Here is a 21,914-nt window from a genome sequence, read left to right on the forward strand (position 1 = left end):
AACATGGCCAAGATGTTCAAATGTTCATAGATGACCAGCAGGGTCAAATAATAATAATCACAGTGGTTGTCAAGGGTGCAACAGGTCAGCACCTCAGGAGTAAATGTCAGTTGGCTTTTCATAGCCGATCATTGAGAGTATCTCTACCGCTCCTGCTGTCTCTAGAGAGTTGAAAAAAGCAGGTCTGGGATAGGTAGCACGTCCGGTGAACAGGTCAGGGTTCCATAGCCGCAGGCAGAACAGTGGAAACTGGAGCGGCCAGGTGGACTGGGGACAGCAAGGAGTCATCAGGCCAGGTAGTCCTGAGGCATGGTCCTAGGGCTCAGGTCCTCCGAGAGAGAGAAAGAAAAAAAATTAGAGAGAGCATACTTAAATTCACACAGGACACCGGAAAAGACAGGAGAAATACTCCAGATATAACAGACTGACCCTAGCCCCCCGACACATAAACTACTGCAGCATAAATACTGGAGGCTGAGACAGGAGGGGTTGGGAGACACTGTGGCCCCATCTGACGATACCCCCGGACAGGGCCATAAAGGCAGGATATAACCCCACCCACTTTGCCAAAGCACAGCCCCCACACCACTAGAGGGATAACTTCAACCACCAGCTTACCATGATCATGATCATGACCACTGATCATGCTGTTTAATCAGCTTCCTTACCACACCTGTCAGGTGGATGGATTATGTTGGCAAAGAAGAAATGCTCACTAACAGGGATGTAAACAAATTTGTGCACAACATTTGAGAGAAATAAGCTTTTTGTGAGTATGGAACATTTCTGGGATCTTTTATTTCAGCTCATGAAACATAGGACCAACACTTTACATGTTGCATTTGTATTTTTGTTCAGTGTACATGCAGTTGTTGTCAGCAGCAGCCAAAAGAGAGATCTTCTGCCGCTGGTAGTTCTGGGCTACTGCAAGACAGCAAAAAATTGTGTTTTAAAAGTAATGTAATGTTTAACTAGGCTATTGAATCACTGATACTTATTTTACATAATGTATTAGAAATAATTTATACATACCTCCTCTCAGTCAGCAACAGTCTTCTAATGGCTTCATTAAACATAGTCCCCTCAACTGGCTCCACACTGAAATACTGAAATAAATGAGCAATTAGCTAATTGCCAATGTCAGGCTGGGTCTGTAGCTCTATTTGGCATATTCCATTTTAAAAAATTATGTTTATTTGAAAGAGTAGCTAATTAAAGTAGCCTAGATTTTTGGTTTATATAGCTAAATTAGCGAGCTAGCTTACAAATAGGCTCAAATTGTAATAACGTTTAACTTTGTCTAGCTTATAGTTTATCAAATGATTTTGGCTTCATATATTTGAATTAAATAATCAACTTTGCTTACCTTAATACATTGAAAAATAATGTGTTTATTGGTAGGCTACTTGCTGTTGGTTTAGCCACTGTCCTCTTGCATGTTCATGCTGGAATGGCAGTTGGTTTTTGAATCGGAAAGGCAGTTATATTTTTAATTGACCAAAAGGTTCTATACAGAACCCCTTTGAGTTCCCAGAAAAATTCCATATGCACAAAAAGCTTATTTCTCTCAAATTTTGGGCACAAATTTGTTTACATCCCTGTTAGTGAGCATTTCTCCTTTGCCAAGATAATCCATCCACCTGACAGATGTAGCATATCTAGAAGCTGATTAAACAGCATGATCATAACACAGGTGCACCTTGTGTTGGGGACAATAAAAGGCCACTCTAAAATGTGCAGTTTTGTCACACAACACTATGCCACAGATGTCTCAAGTTTTGTTGGAGCGTGCAATTGGCATGCTGACTGCAGGAATGTCGAACAGAGAATTGAAAGTCAATTTCTCTACCATAAGCCACTGTCATTTTAGAGAATTTGGCAGTACATCCAACCGGCCTCACAACCGCAGACCACGTGTAACCACTCCAGCCCAGGACCTCCACATCTGGCTTCTTCACCTGTGGGATCGTCTGACGGTGGGGGGGGATTTCTGTCTTTAATAAAGTCCTTTTGTTGGGAAAAACTCATTCTGATTGGCTGGGCCTGGCTCCCCTTTGGGTGGGCCTGGCTCCCAAGTGGGTGACCCTATGCCCTCCCAGGCCCACACATGGCTGCTCCTCTTCCCAGTCATGTGAAATCCATAGATTAGGGCCTAATGAATTAATTTCAATTGACTGATTTTCTTCTATGAACTGTAACTCAGTAAAATCTTTGAAATTTTTGCATGTTGCGTTTATATTTTTGTTCAGTGTATATATATATATATATATAAACCTTTTTTAGTAAAGGGTTCCTTAATCTCATCCAAAAACCAAAAGGTTCTATATAGAACCCCAAACAACACTTTTTTCTAAGAGTGTATAACTTACAGAAAACCATAATACAACCAATGAAAAACAAATAACACACACTGTATTATCTGCATCATAAACTGGGTGGTTCGAGCCCTGAATACTGATTGGTTGACAGCTGTGGTAAATCAGACCATATACAACGGGTATGACAATACATTTATTTTTACTGTTCTAATTACATAAGTAAGCCGTTTATAATAGCAATAAGGCACCTTGGGGGTTTGTGTTATATGGCCAATATACCACGGCTAAGGGCTGTATCCAGGCACTCCGCGTTACGTTGTACGTAAGAACAGCCCTTAGCCATGGTATATTGACCATATACCACACCCCCTCGGGCCGTATTGATTAATTGTGCTTCCCTTTACTGACCAAACCCACAGACAGACCAATAATACACAGAAACAACCCATACTCACAACAAATTCAAAATCACCATGCAACTCCATTATTATTGAATGGGAACTTCACTGATACAACACGTTCAGTTTGAAACTAATTGATGACCAAAGCTAACTCAAACACAATACATCTAGCTTTCATGGTATTCATTGGGAAATTGTGTTCTGTACATTCCAGTACTTTCTTCAAAGAATTTAACACAATTGTTTGAGAAAAAAAAAAACATGTAACACACAAGTCATTACTGTGCAATTAACAATAATTTCCATAGAAATACCTGGTAATTTTCTTTAGCCTAAAATAAAGTGTTCCTCTAGATTTATATTCAACAGCAAACAAACAACAAGGGCAGGGAGGGGAGGGATGACCACAAGTAAATATGAGTCACTACTGATGAGAAGGACAAACACAATGAGACAGCGATGGACTAAACACTTATTTATAGGAACAAGGTCGCTCGGCACTAGATGAGAGAAGGTACACACACCTGTATGCATATCACCTCTGCTTGCCATATATGGTCACTGAGGTAATGGACAATCAAGTGTGTGTGTGTGTGTGTGTGTGTGTGTGTGTGTGTGTGTGTGTGTGTGTGTGTGTGTGTGTGTGTGTGTGTGTGTGTGTGTGTGTGTGTGTGTGTGTGTGTGTGTTAGAGAGAGAGAGAGGGCAAAATTCAGGAGCTGTAAACGGGGTGGTAAGATCCTGCTAGATCCTGACATCTCTCACCCTTTCCTCTCCAATCCTGGTTCCACCACATTAGGTGAATCTTTTGTACAACGTACCAAGCTATTGGTCGGTTTCTGTTTGTTTCCACGAAGATATGATGTAGCAAAAGAGGGTTTATGTTGAACAGGCTCTGTCTTGATGTAGACAATTAAGGTGAAATGTTGACTTGGTAACTGTGGAGATGTCACGTCCTGACCCTAGTAAGATGTCATTTTCTATAGTAGAGTTGATCAGGGCGTGACAGGGGGTGTTTTGGGGTTTTCTATGTTTTATATTTCTATGTTTAAGTTCTAGTTTTTCTATTTCTATGTTGAGATTGTTTGGGTTGATCTCTAATTGGAGGCAGCTGAACCTCATTGCCTCTAATTAGAGATCATATTTAAGTAGGAGTTGTTCTTCCTGGGTTTTGTGGGTAGTTATTTTCTGTTTAGTGTAGTTCACCTGGCAGAACTGTTGTTGGTCGTTTTGTTAAAAAGTATATCCATTAAAAGTAAATATGAGCACTCTACATGCTGTGCCTTGGTCCCCTTTATACGACCCTCGTTACAGAACTACCCACCACAACTGGATCAAGCAGTGTGCTCGGGAGAAGATGGACACCTGGTCACATCAGGAGTGGATTGAGAGGAGAGACTGGACTTGGGGCCAGGTAATCGAGCGTTATCGGAGCCTACCTGGGAAGCACGAGAGGCTACAAAAACCCAAATAATAATTTTTGGGGTGGGCACATGGAGCAGTCGGCGGAGCCGAGGAGCAAACCAGAGGAGCAAACCAGAGCCAATCTGGGAGAAGAGGGAGAAGGGAGAAATGGGAGAACTATTGAGTTGGTGGAGGACGCACAAGTTTGATGCCACCTGAGTCAGCTCCCCGTACTCAACCTGAGAAGTGTGTGGAAGATCCGGAACAAGTGATACCGGCGATACACACCAGGTCTCCAGTAAGTCTCAACAGCCCGGTATGTCCTATGCCTGCTCCTCGCACTCTCCCTCCAGTGCGCCTCCATAGTCCAGTACGTTCTGTGCCTGCTCCTCGCACTCTCCTTTCAGTGCGCAGCCATAACCCGGTACAGCCAGTGCCTGCTGTGATTACTCGGCCCTTAGTGCGTCTCCCCAGTCCGGTGAGACCGGTTCCTGCTCCCCGCACTCGACCTGAGGTGCGTGTTACCAGTCTGGCGCCACCTATGCCAGTCCCACGCATCGGACCTCCAGTGCGCATCCCTAGTCCAGATCCTCCAGCGGCGGCTTGGAGGTCAGAACCTCCAGTAGTGGTCTACAGCACAGTGATTCCGGTAAGGATCGACAATCCGATTCCTCCAATAATGATCTACAGGCTTATGTTACAGAAGCAGAGGAATCTATGGGCGGAATGGAGGTTTCGCCATGAGCCAGAGCCACCTCCGTTGCTGGAGGATCGGGAGAAGAGGAAGGTTCTGGGTGTTGCGTATGAGCCGCCATAGACTGTTGTCACCCTCCCTACCCTCCCTTTTGTTTTGTGTTTTTTGTTGCATTTGGAGTCTGCACCTTTGGGGGGGGAACTGTCACGTCCTGACCCTAGTAAGATGTAATCTTCTATAGTAGAGTTGGTCAGGGTGTGACAGGGGGTGTTTTGGGGTTTTATATGTTTTATATTTCTATGTTTAAGTTGTAGAGTTCTATGTTGAGATTGTTTGGGTTGATCGCTAATTTAAAGGCAAATGAACCTCATTGCCTCTAGTTGGAGATCATATTTAAGTAGGGGTTTTTCTTCCTGGGTTTTGTGGGTAGTTTAGTGTAGTTCACCTGACGGAACTGTTATCGGTCGTTTTGTTAAGTATATTCATTAAAAGTAAATATGAGCACTCTACACGCTGTGCCTTGGTCCCGTTTATACGACCCTCGTTACAGGAGCCTTGGAGAGGTAGGCTAAGGAAAGCTGACCTGTGTTAGATGCTGGTATCGGGTAAAGTAGTGAAAGTTTCAACCTGCAAATGTATTGGTCATAGGAGACAGACATTTAAATGACTGTCCAATACTTCAGCTTGACGCATTGAAAAAGGATGGATCGCTTTAGATTTTGGGCACCAATGGTGAAAGTCTTCATGCCGTGACATGGTTTTGCTGTATTAGATACACGATTTTTGGTCCATTAAAATAACATAAAATTGATCAGGAATACAGTGTAGACATTGTTACTGTTGTAAGTGGCAGAATTTTTTTTTAATGGAGTATCTATATCACTCCTGTGTTCCAATGGCACGTTGTGTTAGCTAATCCAAGTTTATCGTTTTTAAAAGACTTAAAAGGATCATTAGAAAACCCTTCTGCAATTATGTTAGCACAGCTGAAAACGGTTGTCCTGATTAAAGAAGCAATAAAACTGGCCTTCTTTAGACTAGTTGGGTATCTGGAGCATCATTTGTGGGTTCGATTACAGGCTCAAAATGGCCAGAAACAAAGAACTTTCTTCTGAAACTCGTCAGTCTATTTTTGATCAGAGAAATGAAGGCTATTCCATGCAAGAAATGTCCAAGAAACTGAAGATCGCAGTGCGACACAAACACAGTTACACATGGAATAAACAAATGCGCAGTCAATAAGACAATAGAAAAGTCTGTGCGAATGAAGAAAGATTAGGGAGGTAAGGCAATAAATAGGCCATAATGGCGAAATAATTACCATTTAGCAATTAAACACTGGAGTGATAGATGTGCAGAAGATGAATGTGCAAGTAGAGATACTGGGGTGCAAAGGAGCAAAAAAAATATAACAATATGGGGATGAGGTAGTTGGGTGGCTGTGTGATAGACTGCCTCCAATTTGTTGAGTAGAGTGTTAGAGGCTATTTTTGTAAATGACATCGCCGAAGTCAAGGATCGGTAGGATAGTCAGTTTTACGAGGGTATGTTTGGCAGTACGAGTGAAGGAGGCTTTGTTGCAAAATAGGAAGCTGATTCTAGATTTCATTTTGGATTGGAGATGCTTAATGTGAGTCTGGAAGGAGAGTTTACAGTCTAACCAGACACCCAGGTATTTGTAGTTGTCCACATATTCTAAGTCAGAACCGTCCAGAGTAGTGATGCTGGACTGGCGGGCAGGTGTGGGCAGCGATCGGTTGAAGAGCATGCATTTAGTTTTACTTGCATTTAAGAGCAGTTGGAGGCCACAGAAGGAGAGTTGTATGGCATTGAAGCTCATCTGGAGGTTTGTTAACACAGTGTCCAAAGAAGTGTGGGATAGTAGTCCTGTTATGTGGACGTTTTGTTCCTATATGTTGTTGGGGATTATATCTATCTGATATTCAACTCAAGGCTTTTCGCAGTGGACATTTAAAAACAGATTAAACATAGGCTAGTCCAGGACAAAAATACATGCTCTGTGCCGAATTTCTATTAAAATATTTTTTTTGTTCAGGACTAGGCTTAGCCTAATGTCCTGTGATCAGATTGTGTGCAGATGACCAAATTACGCAAGAGTTTACTTCATGGTTAACAGAAATTCGGTTTAGCCTACTCTGTGTCTGTGATACCGGTCCTAAAGGTTTAAAGCCTTGATAAGGTCATTGTTCTCCATCTCTCTCTTAGATTCATAGAGAAGAACTTGGCTGTCATAAGAACTTGGCTTCGGGTCGCAGCAAAATGTACCAACTAAATGACAAAACATAAATGTGTCATTCCAGCATTTTCAGTTTTGAGAGATTATAATTAGTCAAATAAGCCATGAGACCATAGCAGTATAACCATTATAGACACTGTAGTAAGGCACCATGTGTTTTGGCACTCAGGAAATTGGAGACGGCTGTATGTGTTCAAGGATGTGGTAACATTTGGGCGGTAGTGAGGCTTTCACTTCCTTCATTGTGGCCAACTGTTTACAATTCTCCTGCAATGGTTTCTTCAAAATAAGTGGTTCTTTCGAGGAGGGTCCCACCCTGATTTTGCCAGTGCAATGAGCACATAGTGAGATACTCTTGAACAGTATACTCCCATTGCCATTCTGTGACCTGAGACAGAAAATGAAATAATCTACAAAGGTGACATCATTGACTCAGCAAATGATCAACTCAAATATATAAGGGTCAACTCCTCCCCTTAGTAAGTCATACAAGGTAGCGGAGCCAGGTAATGCAAAGAAATAGTAGAGTTTATAGAGTTTGTATGTTTTGATGAGGTTTTAAGGTTTTCAGTATTCTAAGTTCTCTGTGTCATGGTATGGAATACTATTGAATGTGTATACAACAGAATATATTAAGGTTAGCTAGTTCCATTAAGACATAGTGAACCACACAATGACCCCCCCCCTTCCTTCTAGGTATCTTATCTAAACTGAATCTGGCACCATGCCACAAATGCAGGTCAAAACCCAAGTTGCAAAACTCCTGAATAAAACCACGCCAGGGCTGCAGATATGGAGGATAGAGGTGAGACACCAGAACATATTTATTTTATCACTACACTCTTAGAAAAAAAAGATGCTACCTAGAACCTAAAATAATTATTTGGCTGTCCCATAAGAGAACTCTTTGAAGAACCCTTTTTTGGTTCCATGTATAACCCTTTTGGTTCCAGGAAGAACCCTTATGGGTTCCATGTAGAACCCTTTCCACAGAGGATTCTACATGGAACCCAAAAGGGTTATACCTGGAACCAAAAAGGGTTCTCCTATGGGGAGGGCCGAAGAACCCTTTTGGAACCCTTTTTTTATAAGAGTGTGTAATGAATATGATAGCAGAACAAACGTCTAACATGTAAATGCCATTCAAAGTTAGGCTCTTAATCTAAACTTTTTCACACAAGGACATTAAATGCTATTGAACTTGTTTCCTTATTGGTCAGGACATGGAGATGGTGCCCTTCCCTTCTAAAGCATATGGACAATTCTATGAAGGTGACAGCTATGTCGTTCTATACGTAAGTAATCAATGTAGCATTATGTATGTGTATTCAAAACTACTCCAAAAAAGTGGCCTTTACAGACAAAATACACAATGGCATCCCAGTAACATATTTCTGTCTGATCCCGTAGACCAATAAGATGCGCAGCTCGTTCACCTACGACCTCCACTATTGGCTGGGAAAGGCCACCTCCCATGACGAGCAGGGGGCGGCGGCCATCTACACCACCATGATGGACGAGCACCTGGGAGGCATGGCTGTGCAGCACCGTGAGGCGCAGGGCTATGAGAGCGACACCTTTCGTGGATACTTCAAAAAGGGCATCATGTGAGTGATGTACAACAAACTACACCTGCCTACTGTATGGATAATATGTAATGTCAAACTATTTATAGACAAACAACTTCAGTTCCTTCAACTCATTATTCACACGTGTCACGTCCTGACCAGTAAAGGGGTTATTTGTTATTGTAGTTTGGTCAGGATGTGGCAGGGGGTGTTTGTTTTATGTGGTTCGGGGTTTGTTGGACTATGTACTTATGTAAGAGGGGTGTTTCTTTTATTGTGTTCTGTTTTTTTTTGGTCTGTTAGTGTACTTCTATGTTCAATCTAGTCTATGTTTAGTTCATTGGATTGACCTTCAATTGGAGGCATCTGTTCCTCGTTGCCTCTGATTGAAGGTCCTATGTATAGGGGTGTTTTTGTAATGGGATTTGTGGGTAGTTGTTTCCTGTTTTGTGTCTGTGCACCTGACAGGACTGTTTAGTGTCGGTCGTTGTTTTGTATACGCGATTTGTTTCTTTTTCCTTTTGATTTAATAAAGAAGATGAGTATACACGTTCCCGCTGCACCTTGGTCCAATCCTTACGACGCCCGTTACAACACGTCATCAGAGTGTGACGTATATTGAACACTGAACGAGAGACCTCGGTTTATTGTTTGTGTAAAGTTGTGACAGTGTTTCCTTGCAAAGTTAAATTTATATACTTTTTGATTTTGTGACCACTACCATCTGTCCCGGGATTGCCGAAGCTAGCTACGAGCCTAGCTGGGAGCTATCAGTGTCAAACTAGCAGGGTTTTCCACAAACAGCTTGAACACAGTATGTGACACAGTTAGCCCTTGTCCCACGGTTATTGTTGCTGTATTCCCTGCGCTTTTCCCCTGCAACCTGACCTGGCTGGAACTACATTGTATAGCTACCAACATCAGCGATGCTGCTACCAACTGTATGTGCAAAGATACTGCTTTCGTCCTCACTGCTGTGAGCAAATCTTAAGGAGGACACATTTCAGATTTATAACATAATCCAGGTAGAATCAGGAATTCCCCAGGGCAACTATCTAGGCCCCTTACCTTATTCAATCTTTACTTACGACATACAGCTGGCTTTGAGTAAAGCCAGTGTGTCTATGTATGCAGATGACTTAACACTATACACGTCAGTTACTACAGCGACTGAACTGACTGCAACATTTAACAAAAGAGCTGCAGTTAGTTTTACAATTGGTGGCAAGGAATACGTTAGTCCTAAATATTTCAAAAACTAAAAGCATCGTATTTGGGACAAATCAGTCATTAAACCCTAAACCTCAACTAAATCTTGTAATGAATCATGTGGAAATTGAGCAAGTTGAGGTGACTAAACTGCTTGGAGTAACACTTTTCTTGTAAAATGTCATGGTCAAACATGTTCATACAACAGTAGCTAAGATGGGTAGAAGTCTGTCCATAATAAAGCGCTACTCCTCATTCTAAACACTATCAACAGGGCAGGTCCTACAGGCCCTAGTTTTGTTGCACCTGGACTACTGTTCAGTCGTGTAATCAGGTGCCACAAAGAGGGACTTAGGAACATTACAATTGGATCAGAACAGGGCAGCATGGCTGGCCCTTAAATGTACACGAAGAGTTAACATTAATGATATGCATGTCAATCTCTCATGGCTCAAAGTGGACGAGAGATTGACTTCATCACTAGTGCGCAAAGAGATGGCTGCTGTTTTACGGGCTCCTAACCAATTGTGCTATTTTGTGTGGGTTTTTTGCGTTGTTTGTAACTTATTTTGTACATAATGTTTCTGCCACCATCTCTTATGACAAAAACAGCTTCTGGGTAATAGAACAGCGATTACTCACCTCGAAATGGACAAAGATTTTTTCTTTAACTTCTTTGGGAACGGGGGCAGTACTGAGTAGCTTGGATGAGTAAGGTGCCCAGAGTAAATTTCCTGCTACTCAGGCCCAGAAGCTAGAATATGCATGTAATTAGTAGATTTTGATAGAAAACACTCTAAAGTTTCCAAAACTGTTAAAATAATGTCTGTGAGTATAACAGAACTCATATGGCAGGCAAAAACCTGAGAAAAATCCAACCAGGAAGTGGGAAATCTGAGGTTTGTAGTTTTTTTTAAGTGATTGCCTATCCAATATACTGTGTCTATGGGGTCAGATTGCACTTCCTAAGGCTTCCACTAGATGTCAACAGTCTTTAGAACGTTGTTTCAGGCATCTACTGTGAAAGGGGAGCGAATAAGAGCTGTTTCAACCAGGGGTCTGAAAGCCTTTAGTTGTTGATCGTGCGTGGCCGTGAGCGCGAGCTCCATTCCCCTTCCTTTCTAAAGACAAAGGAATTGTCCGATTGGAATATTATTGAAGATTTATGATAAAAACATCCTAAAGATTGATCATATACATCGTCAAGACATGTTTCTACGAACTATAATGAAACTTTTTTGACTTTTTGTCGGGACTTTGTGAGCGCGCCTTGTCCATTTGGATTACTGGACTAAACACGCGAACAAAAAGAAGGTATTTGGACATAAAGATTAAATTAGCCTTTTTGAAATCTGACACAGCGGTTGCATTAAGAAGTTTATCTTTAATCGTTTGTTTAACAATTGTATCTTTCATCAATGTTTATGATGAGTATTTCTATAATTTGATGTGGCTCTCGGCACGTTCACCTTTTTTGAGACAATGCATTTCTGAACATAACGCGCCAATTTCAAATGAGGTTTTTGGACATAAAGATGAACTTTATCAAACAAAACACACATTTATTGTCTAACATGGAGTCCTGGGAGTGCCATCCAGTGAAGATCATCAAAGGTTAGTGATTAGTTTTAATGCTATTTCTGTCTTTTGTGACACCTCTCCTTCTTTGGAAAATGGCTGTATGGTTTTCTGTGGCTAGGCACTGACCTAACATAATGCGCTAGCGTCCCACATATCCCAGAGAGGTTAACGAGTCAGACGCAAAGGATTTACTCCAGATACCGGACCAGGCCCAAATCCCCTTCATTCTCATGAAGAAAAGATGCCGATACGGGGGACCATCCGTCCTATTGGCTAACGTGCAATCATTGGAGAATAAACTGGATGAGCTCCGGTCAAGACTATCCTACCAACAGGACATTAAAAACTGCAATATCTTACATGGATAATATACAGTTGGCTGGTTTTTCTGTGCATCAGCAAGACAGAACAGCTGCCTCCGGTAATACAAGGGGTGGCAGTCTGTGTCTATTTGTCAATAACAGCTGGTGTGCGAAATCAAATATTAAGGAAGTCTTAAGGTTTTGCTTACCTGAAGTGGAGTATCTCATGATAAGCTGTAGACCACATTATTTACCAAGAGAGTTTTCATCTATATTTTTCGTAGCTGTCTATTTACCACCACAAACCGATGCTGACACTAAGACCGCACTCAACGAGCTGTATAAAGCCATGAGCAAACAAGAAAATGCTCCTCCAGAAGCGGCACTCCTAGTTGTCTGGGACTTTAATGCAGGAAAACTGAAATCCGTTTGGCCTATTTTCTACCAGCATGTTACATGTGCAACCAGGTGGAAAAAAAACTCTAGACCACCTTTACTCCACACACAGAGACGCTTACAAAGCTTTCTCTCGCCCTCCATTTGACAAATCTGACCATAATTCTATCCTCCTGATTCCTGCTTACAAGCAAAAACTAAAGCAGGAAGTACCAGTGACTCGCTCAATACGGAAGTGGTCAGCTGATGCAGATGCTAAGCTACAGGACTGTTTTTTGTTCCGGGATGGCATTGAGGAGTATAACACAGCAGTCACCGGCTTCATCATGAAGTGCATCGATGACATTGTCCCCACAGTGACCGTACGTACATACCCCAACCAGAAGCCATGGATTACAGGTAACATCCACACTAAGCTAAAGGGTAGAGCTGCCGCTTTCAAGGAGCAGGACTCTAACCCGGACACTTATATGAAATCCCACTATGCCGTCAGACAAATCATCAAAGAGGCAAAGCGTCAAGACTAAGATTGAATCCTACTACACCAGCTCCCACGCTCGTCGGATATGTCAGTGCTTGCAAACTATTACAGACTACAAAAGGATGCCCAGCCGCAAGCTGCCCAATTGCACAAGCCTACCAGACGAGCTAATGTAGGTATTACAGTCATAGACTGTTCTCTCTGCTGCCGCACTGCAAGAAGTACCGGAGCACCTTTAAAAGAGGGGTCTCAAATGAACATAGGGGGTTTAAAGGGTGTGTGTGTCTCAGTCACCAGATCGCAACCCAAGTGAACACTTATGGGAGATTCTGGAGCAGCACCTGAGACAGAGTTTCTCGTGGCAGAATGATGTCGCTTCCCTCCAATAGAGTTCCAGACACTTGTAGAATCTATGCCAAGGCGCATTGAAGCTGTTCTGGCAGCTCGTGGTGGGTGGCCAAACACCCTTTTAAGAAACTTTATGTTGGCATTCTTGGCAGTTACTGTAGATTGTATTGATATTATATAGCCCCCTTCCCTCTACAGCAAAGGCCGTTTCCTCTTGTAGTGTTTCTTTATCTAATCTTGTTACTACATCAGACAGGATAAAAAATAAACACTGTGAGGAACTTAACACAACCATCACTTCTGCATTCTGGCTTCTGAAAAAAAGCATAGTGGTCAGGCAGAAGAGTATGTAGGGTGGAGTGGAGTCAGAGTGGTACAGCACAACATAAATAACTTCAGAACCAAACAGTGACGCAGAACGCAAGCTGACGTACCTAATATGTAATGGTATTCAGCAGGGTTCAATTTAAATTGAAGCCAGTCAATTCAGGAATTGAGTTGAATTTTACATTTAAAAAAATGTAAAATAGTTTATCCATTTATCCATTCTATTAAGAAGTCATTGAAAATATATGCCTATTTTTCAATTATTGATTTCGAATTTCAGTTTACTTCCAGAATTTACTGACATCAATTCAAATTGACCATAATCCTGGTATTAATTCCATATAACATCAAAAGGGGTTTCAAACCATCATTGATGCCCATTATCTGACAGCACTCCTTGTGCGTGTTTTTCCACAGCTACAAGAGTGGCGGCGTGGCGTCTGGGATGAAGCAGGTGGAGACCAACACCTACAACATCCGCCGCCTGCTCCATGTCAAGGGAAGGAAGCATGTGGTGGCTGGAGAGGTGAGAAAGCTCACAGCTGCAGCCCCAACTCAAGCCAATATATCCCTAGTGGAATATATTACTTCCACACAGCCTCGGCTCTGCCCTTGACTAATGTTTTCTTCATTTACTATATTGCCTTCTTCAATTCTACTGGACTAGAAACAGCTCTCCACACCTCACCTCAGAAGAGATGCGGAACACTTGGGTTCAAGTGCATAAATGATTAGTCACATTTGCTGTGCCACTGACTGGCTCTGTGTAGCTCCTCTACAACTGGCATAATCACACTTAAAGACTGTCAAGAAATCACACTGATGTGTCTTTATGATCATCCCAAGGTAAATGTACTTATAATTGTGAAAGCTGAGTACAATGTCTTATAAGGAAAAATTGTTAACCCTTAGAGATCTCTAACCCTTAAAGAGATTGTTGGTCGACACATCAGTGCAATTTACTGTTAAAAACCTACAGTATCAATCAGGTGCGTCATACACCTATTATTTTAGAAGCGACACAAAGTACGTAAGGATGGAGGAGGGGGGTTGAATAATTTAGCATTTTTCAAACACCTGAAACAGCTTTTTCCTGAAATCTAGAGCCATAATCGTTATGCCTAATTTTATGTAAAACAAATGTGCATATATATACAGTGCATTCGGAACATATTCCCTTGACTTTTCCACATTTGAATACGTTACAGCCTTATTCTAAAATGGTCAAAACATTTTTTTCCCTTCATCAATCTACACACAATACCCCATGATGACAAAGCAAAAACAGGTTTTTAGAACTGAATTATAACATTTACATAAGTACAGAGTGAAGGGTCTGAATACTATGTTGAAGCACCTTTGGCAGCGATTACAGCCTTGGGTCTTCTTGGGTATGACGCTCCAAGCTTGCATACCTGTATTTGGGGAGTTTCTCCCATTCTTCTCTGCAGATCCTCTCAAGCTCTGTCAGATTGGATGGGGAGTGTCGATAGCACAGCTATTTTCAGGTCCCTCCAGAGATGTTCGATGGGGTTAAAGTCCAGGTTCTGGCTGGGCCACTCAAGGATATTCAGAGACTTGTCCCAAAGCCACTCCTGCGTTATCTTGGTTGTGTGCTTAGGGTCGTTGTCCTGTTTGAAGAATCTTCACCCAAGTCTGAGGTCCTGAGCAGTTTTTCATCAAGGATCTCTCTATACTTTGCTCCGTTCATCTTTCCCTCGATCCTGACTAGTCTCCCTGTCTTTGTCGCTGAAAAACATCCCCACAGCATGATACTGCCACCACCATGCTTTACCGCTGGGATGGTGTAAGGTTTCCTCCTGACGTGGCACTTGGCATTCATCAGACCAGAGAATCTTGTTTCTCATGGTCTGAGAGTCTTTAGGTGCCTTTTTGCTCCAAGCGGGCTGTCATTTGCCTTTTACTGAAGAGTGGCTTCTGTCTGGCCACTCTACCATAAAGGTCTGATTGACTGCTGCAGAGATGGTTGTCCTCCTGGAAGGTTCTCCCATCTCCACAGAGGAACTCTGGAGCCTGGTCAGAGTGTCCATTGGGTTCTTTGTCACCTCCCTGACCAAGGCCCTTCTCTCCAGATTGCTCAGTTTGGCCGGGCAGCCAGCTCTAGGAAGAGTCTAGGTGGTTCCAAACTTCTTACTTTTAAAAATGGTGAAGGCCACTGTGTTCTTGGGGATCTTCAATGAGACAGACCATTTTTGGTACCCTTCCTCAGATCTGTACCTCGACACAATCCTGTCTCAGAGCTCTACGGACAATTCCTTCGACCTCATGGCTTGGTTTTTGCTCTAACGTGCCCTGTCAACTGTGGGACCTTATATAGACAGATGTGTTCCTTTCAAAATCAGAATTACTTACGCAAATAAGGCATTTCAGATTTGTAATTTCGAAAAACCTGTTTTTGCTTTGCCATTATGGGGTATTGTGTAGGGGTTCTGAATACTTTCTGAATGCACTGTATATATTTCCTTTCTTGATAACTTATGTTAGTGTAACGTCCGTCGTTAAAGGTAGACCAAGGCGCAGCGTAAGTTGGGTTCATCTTTCTTTATTTTAAACGTGAACCAGCAAAACAATAAACAATACAACGAATGAAAAGCTATGCGTGCAAACACATGCAACGCAAAGACAACTTCCCACACCAGACAGGCGGAAAAGGGCTACCTAAGTATGGCTCCCAATCAGCGACAACGAAGTACAGCTGTCCATGATTGAGAGCCATACCAGGCCAAAACACAGAAATACAAAACCTAGATAGGGAACATAGAAATATAGAACATACATCAAAACACACAAAACAAACACCCCCTGCCACGCCCTGACCAAACTACTATAACAAATAACCCCTTTTACTGGTCAGCACCTGAAACAAACTCACAAAATAATAACCCCAAACTAAAGGGAGGGAAGGGAGGGTGGCCACCGTCAACGACAGTTCTTGTGCTACACCCACCCCTTCCCAATCCTCCCCCCTACGGAGGTGACTCAGGAGCGGGACACAGACCCCACTGGCTCCATCCACTTTGGTGGCGCCTCTAGAGCGGGGTCCCTCGCCGCCGAAGCCGGACTGGCGGGCGACTCTGGCTGCGCCGGACAGGCGGGCCTTGCAGTAGGCCTGGCTCTGGGCGCAGGCACAGGATTCACCAGGCTGGGGAGACATGCAGCAGGCCTGGCTCTGGGAGCAGGCACAGGATTCACCAGGCTGGAGAGACATGCAGGAGGCCTGGCTCTGGGAGCAGGCACAGGACTCACCAGGCTGGGGAGACATGCAGGAGGCCTGGCTCTAGGAGCAGGCACAGGATAGACCGGGTCTCGAAGACGTACTGGAGGTCTGGCGCGCACAGCCTGCACAACCCGTCCTGGCTGGGTTGTAACAGTAGCCCTGCACGGGTGGAGTGCTGGCACAGGGCAAACTGGGCTGTGCAGAGGACTGATGGCTGCCGTGCGTAGAGCAGGCGCAGGGTAGCCTGTGCCTAGGAGAAGCACTGGTGGTCAGATGTGCTGCGCAGGCATACTCCTTCCTGGCTGGATGCCCACTCTAGCACGGCACTTGCGGGGGGCTGGGATGTAGCGCACCGGGCTATGAGCGCGCACTGGAGACACCGTGCGCTCTACTGCATAACACGGTGCCTGACCAGTACCACGCCGCTTCCGGTAAGCACGGGGAGTTGGCTCAGGTCTAACGCCTGACTCCGCCAATCTCTCCGTGTGCCCCTTCACCTCCACCTGCTTCCCCGGCAGGCTGTTGCAATGGTCCAATAGCTGTTCCCAAGTCCAGTCTATTCTTCCCTCCAATTCCTTCAGCGACCAGGATGCCATCACCTCCCGAGCACGCTGCTTGATCCATTCCTGGTGCTGCTCCCTTCCACGCTGCTTGGTCCGTTGGTGGTGGGAAGTTCTGTAACATCCGTCGTTAAAGGTAGACCAAGGCGTAGCGTGAGTTGGGTTCATCTTTCTTTATTTTAAACGTGAACCAGCAAAACAATACAACGAACGAAAAGCTATGCGTGCAAACACATGCAATGCAAAGACAACTTCCCACACCAGACAGGTGGAAAAGGGGCTACCTAAGTATGGCTCCCAATCAGCGACAACGAAGTACAGCTGTCCCTGATTGAGAGCCATACCAGGCCAAAACACAGAAATACAAAACATAGATAGGGAACATAGAATGAACATAGAAATATAAAATATAGAACATACATCAAAACCCCAAAACACACAAAACAAACACCCCCTGCCACGCCCTGACCAAACTACTATAACAAATACTTTTACTGGTCAGGACGTGACACTTAGCTTACCTCTTTAACTGTTCAATTGTCATTTTGATTAATGATGCACATTGATTGATTAAGAAGTGTTATGCCTTAGGAGTTTACATTGCTTTAATTATTTGTTTATGATACCAATTTTAGTTAATTGATAGTTGTGAGGTTGGGAGATTGGGAACCTATTTAGCGTGTTAGCTGAAGCCAATTTCATAAAATTGCTAGGTGGCTAGTATTAACTTCTCTAGGGCCAGTGGGACGATTTCGTCCCACCTACGTAACAGCCAGTGAAATCCCGTGGCGCGTTATTCAAATACCTTAGAAATGCTATTACTTCAATTTCTCAAACATCTGACTATTTTACACCATTTTAAAGACATGACTCTCGTTAATCTAACCACACTGTCCGATTTCAAAAAGGCTTTACAACAAAAGCAAAACATTAGATTATGTCAGCAGAGTACCCAGCCAGAAATAATCAGACACCCATTTTTCAAGCTAGCATATAATGTCACAAAAACCCAGAAGACAGCTAAATGCAGCACTAACCTTTGATGATCTTCATCAGATGACAACCCTTGGACATTATGTTATACAATACATGCATGTTTTGTTCAATCAAGTTCATATTTATATCAAAAAACAGCTTTTTACATTAGCATGTGACGTTCAGAACTAGCATACCCCCCGCAAACTTCCGGTGAATTTACAAAAAATTTACTAAATTACTCACGATAAACGTTCACAAAAAGCATAACAATTATTTTAAGATTTATAGATACAGAACTCCTCTATGCACTCGATATGTCCGATTTTAAAATAGCTTTTCGGTGAAAGCACATTTTGCAATATTCTAAGTAGATAGCCCAGCCATCACGGCTAGCTATTTAGACACCCAGCAAGTTTAGCCTTCACCAAACTCCGATTTACTATTAGAAAAGTTTGATTACCTTTGGTGTGCTTCGTCAGAATGCACTCCCAGGACTTCTACTTCAATAACAAATGTTGGTTTGGTCCCAAATAATCCATAGTTATATCCAAACAGCGGTGTTTTGTTCGTGCGTTCAAGACACTATCCGAAAGGGTAAAGAAGGGTGACGAGCACGGCGCATTTCGTGACAAAAAAAATTCTAAATATTCCATTACCGTACTTCGAAGCATGTCAACCGCTGTTTAAAATCAATTTTTATGCAATTTTTCTCGTAAAAAAAGCGATAATATTCCGACCGGGAATCTGCGTTTAGGTAAAAAGACGAAAGAAAATAAAGCACGGGGTCGACTCGTGCACGCGCCTAAGCCCATTGTCCTCTGATCGGCCACTTGCCAAACGCGATAATGTGTTTCAGCCAGGGGCTGCCTCGATATCATTCAGCTTTTTCCCGGGCTCTGAGAGCCTATGGGAGCCGTAGGAAGTGTCACGTTACAGCAAAGATCCTCAGTCTTCAATAAACAGAGACAAGAAGAACAAGATCTTGTCAGAGAGGGCACTTCCTGTAAGGAATCTTCTCAGGTTTTTGCCTGCCATATGAGTTCTGTTATACTCACAGACACCATTCAAACAGTTTTAGAAACTTTAGGGTGTTTTCTATCCAAAGCCAATAATTATATGCATATTCTAGTTACTGGGCAGGAGTAGTAACCAGATTAAATCGGGTACGTTTTTTATCCGGCCGTGTCAATACTGCCCCCTACCCCCAACAGGTTAATGAGAAACAACATTTAAATTGTATTTATTCATCAAGAAGGAATCAATAGGCTACATAAATTGAGAAAATGAATTTACAAGCATACCGCCGTCAGCTAAAATCAAGTAAAACGCTGTGTGTATGTCCCTCTCTCTCTCCTCCTCCACTGACGATAAGGGAACTCACTAGTGACTAAAGTATCTAGTGACCTGACTAAGCATCTCTTTGCTCCATGCACCTTGGAAGGAACCACTTACTAGGGAGAATAGGGGGGGAGGGTACTCTTTGCCTGATCCAGTTAGTGTGCCCCCTCTGCCAAATACCTCTGACCGATCGTTTAGTAAATAATAATGATAAAACGTGGGCTTAGAAATTACGTTTAGTCATGAATTTAACATCTGAACATTTTAAAACGGGACAAATATGAGGAGGCATGTGCCTCTGTACCCCCTATGTTACTTGATATAACCACGTCAGCATCGAGTAAAAGCCTCAATCTCCCTAGTAAGTGGTTCCTTCCTGTTGCTGTTTGTATCATATTGTTAATACAATTCAGGGAATGTTATAATGAAATTAATCTGTGTGTCCTTTCCATCCCCATCCATCACCTTTTCCATCACCATCCATTCATCCTTGAGCACAGGTGGACATGAGCTGGAGCAGCTTTAACAAGGGGGATGTGTTCCTGCTTGACCTGGGCAACCTCATCATCCAGTGGAACGGACCCAAGAGCAACCGTATGGAAAGACTCAAGGTAAGGAGCCATTTTATACCACAGCTATAGAGAAATACAGTACTAGATGAACATCACTTTATGGGTGACAATGTCTTCATCTAAACCCCAAGTTTTCAGGAAGTGAAACAGTGGATGGGTTGCACTTTTAGTTGTTTTTTTTTTAACTTTGGTGCATGAATGTGATAGGTGAAATCATGGGTCAAACAACATTGCCTTCACACCTCCAGGCATATCAGATCAGTGATAACCACGAAGAAGAGAAGTGAGGAAGGGTGCATTCTTTAAGGATTCAAACAAGGCCCCTAAGTAGGAAGACCTCTGCCTATAAACTTAGCCCTTACAGCATGGAAAAGCATCAAATGAAGACTGGATTGTGGTTCCAATGGCTCAGTGGGGTAGAAGAATCGTGAATGTCGACCGTTCTGTAAGGTTCATGTTGTCGCGGTTGTTGTTCTTTGCAGGGAATGACTCTAGCCAAGGACATCCGTGACAGGGAAAGAGGGGGACGGGCGCAGGTTAGCGTGGTGGAAGGTGACGACGAGAAGTCTTCCGAGGAGGCCATGAAGCTGATGAAGCAGCACCTGGGAGAGACGAGACGCGACATCAGGGACAGCATCGCGTCTGATGACGTGGTCGAACAGAAGCTGAGGTCCAGCGTCAAGCTCTTCCAGTGAGTGCTGACCACTTCAGGGATGTTTATAACCTCCTTAGGATCTGTCATAGACATTATAGCCCCTTTGTGACCTGTCATAGATATTATAAACTCTTATGACTGACATTTCATGGACATTATAACCTCGTATGACCTGTCATAGATATATACTGTAGCAGATGTGAACTAGCTAGTGAGAGTTAGCCATCATGCAGTATGTTACCCGGTTGGCACGCTTCTCATTATTATAGAATTTTTGTGAAAAATAACAGAATTATGTTTGTTCTGTGCAGTATCTCAGATGCCCAGGGGAACCTTGTGGTGCAGGAGGTAGCAGTAAAGCCTCTGTCTCAGGACCTGTTGAATCACGAGGTCAGACTCCTTGTCAATCATGGAAAGGGGAGGGAGCATGTTAAAGGGGAAGGGTTTTGGTGGCACTTTAGCTTACAGTGCTGAAATAACAGGGTAATGTCCGGAAAGTAATAGGAAACAACAGGGAAATAAGGCAGTAACGACCAGATACGAACGTGGTAATAACCCATTAATAGTTTGCTTGTAGCTGCTAAATACTTACAGTACCAGTCAAAAGTTTGGACACACCTACTCATTCAAGGGTTTTCTTTTATTTTTACTATTTTCTACATTGTAGAATAATAGTGAAGACATCAAAACTATAAAATAACACATATGGGATCATGTAGTAACAAATCAAAATATATTTTAGATTTTAGATTCTTCAAAGTACACACCCGTTGCCTTGATGACAGCTTTGCACACTCTTGGCATTCTCTCAACCAGCTTCATAAGGATTGCTTTTGCAACAGTCTTGAAGGAGTTCCCACATATGATGAGCACTTGTTGGCTGCTTTTCCTTCACTCTGCAGTCCAACTCATCCCAAACCATTTCAACTGGGTTGAGGTTGGGGGATTGTGGAGGCCAGGTCATCTGATGCAGCACTCCATCACTCTCCTTCTTGGGCAAATAGCCCTTACACAGCTTGGAGGTGTGTTGAGTCATTGTCCTGTTGAAAAACAAATGATAGTCCCACTAAGCGCAAACCAGATGGGATGACGTTTCACTGCAGAATGCTGTGGTAGCCATGCTGGTTAAGTGGGCCTTGAATTTTCAATAAATCATTGACAGTGTCACCAGCAAAGCACCCCTACACCGCCTCCTCCATGCTTCACGGTGGGAACTACACATGCAGAGATCATCTGTTCACCTACTCTGCGTCCCACAAAGACATAGCGGTTGGAACCAAAAATCTCAA

At 43.1% G+C, this 21,914-nt stretch overlaps 1 protein-coding gene and 1 long non-coding RNA gene across 6 annotated transcripts in view; one reads left to right on the forward strand and one right to left on the reverse strand.

Moving 5' to 3' along the window:
* The window catches only part of LOC106586127 (villin-1), a 33,070-nt gene that overhangs the window by 1,777 nt on the left and 9,379 nt on the right, over window positions 1-21,914 (forward strand). For 2 of the 5 annotated variants that reach the window (XM_014173018.2, XM_014173019.2), the window contains exons 2-8: window positions 7,769-7,877; window positions 8,293-8,367; window positions 8,483-8,679; window positions 13,702-13,810; window positions 19,899-20,009; window positions 20,453-20,661; window positions 20,937-21,015. In XM_014173018.2, coding sequence (XP_014028493.2) covers window positions 7,797-7,877; window positions 8,293-8,367; window positions 8,483-8,679; window positions 13,702-13,810; window positions 19,899-20,009; window positions 20,453-20,661; window positions 20,937-21,015 — 861 coding nt within the window. In that variant the 5' untranslated portion in view covers window positions 7,769-7,796. Of the gene's footprint in view, window positions 1-7,768; window positions 7,878-8,292; window positions 8,368-8,482; window positions 8,680-13,701; window positions 13,811-13,947; window positions 14,131-19,898; window positions 20,010-20,452; window positions 20,662-20,936; window positions 21,016-21,914 lie in introns of those variants that run through there. The other 3 variants (XM_014173021.2, XM_045707762.1, XM_045707763.1) reach the window with 2 other exon arrangements.
* Window positions 765-1,519, reverse strand: LOC106586128 (uncharacterized). The gene is made up of 3 exons (XR_001324134.2): window positions 1,367-1,519; window positions 1,033-1,106; window positions 765-924 (listed from the first exon to the last, which is right to left on the reverse strand). It is a non-coding gene; the product is annotated as an uncharacterized lncRNA (long non-coding RNA).

The sequence above is a fragment of the Salmo salar genome, chromosome ssa25 (assembly GCF_905237065.1).
Source record: "Salmo salar chromosome ssa25, Ssal_v3.1, whole genome shotgun sequence".
Classification (NCBI taxonomy): Eukaryota; Metazoa; Chordata; class Actinopteri; order Salmoniformes; family Salmonidae; genus Salmo; species Salmo salar.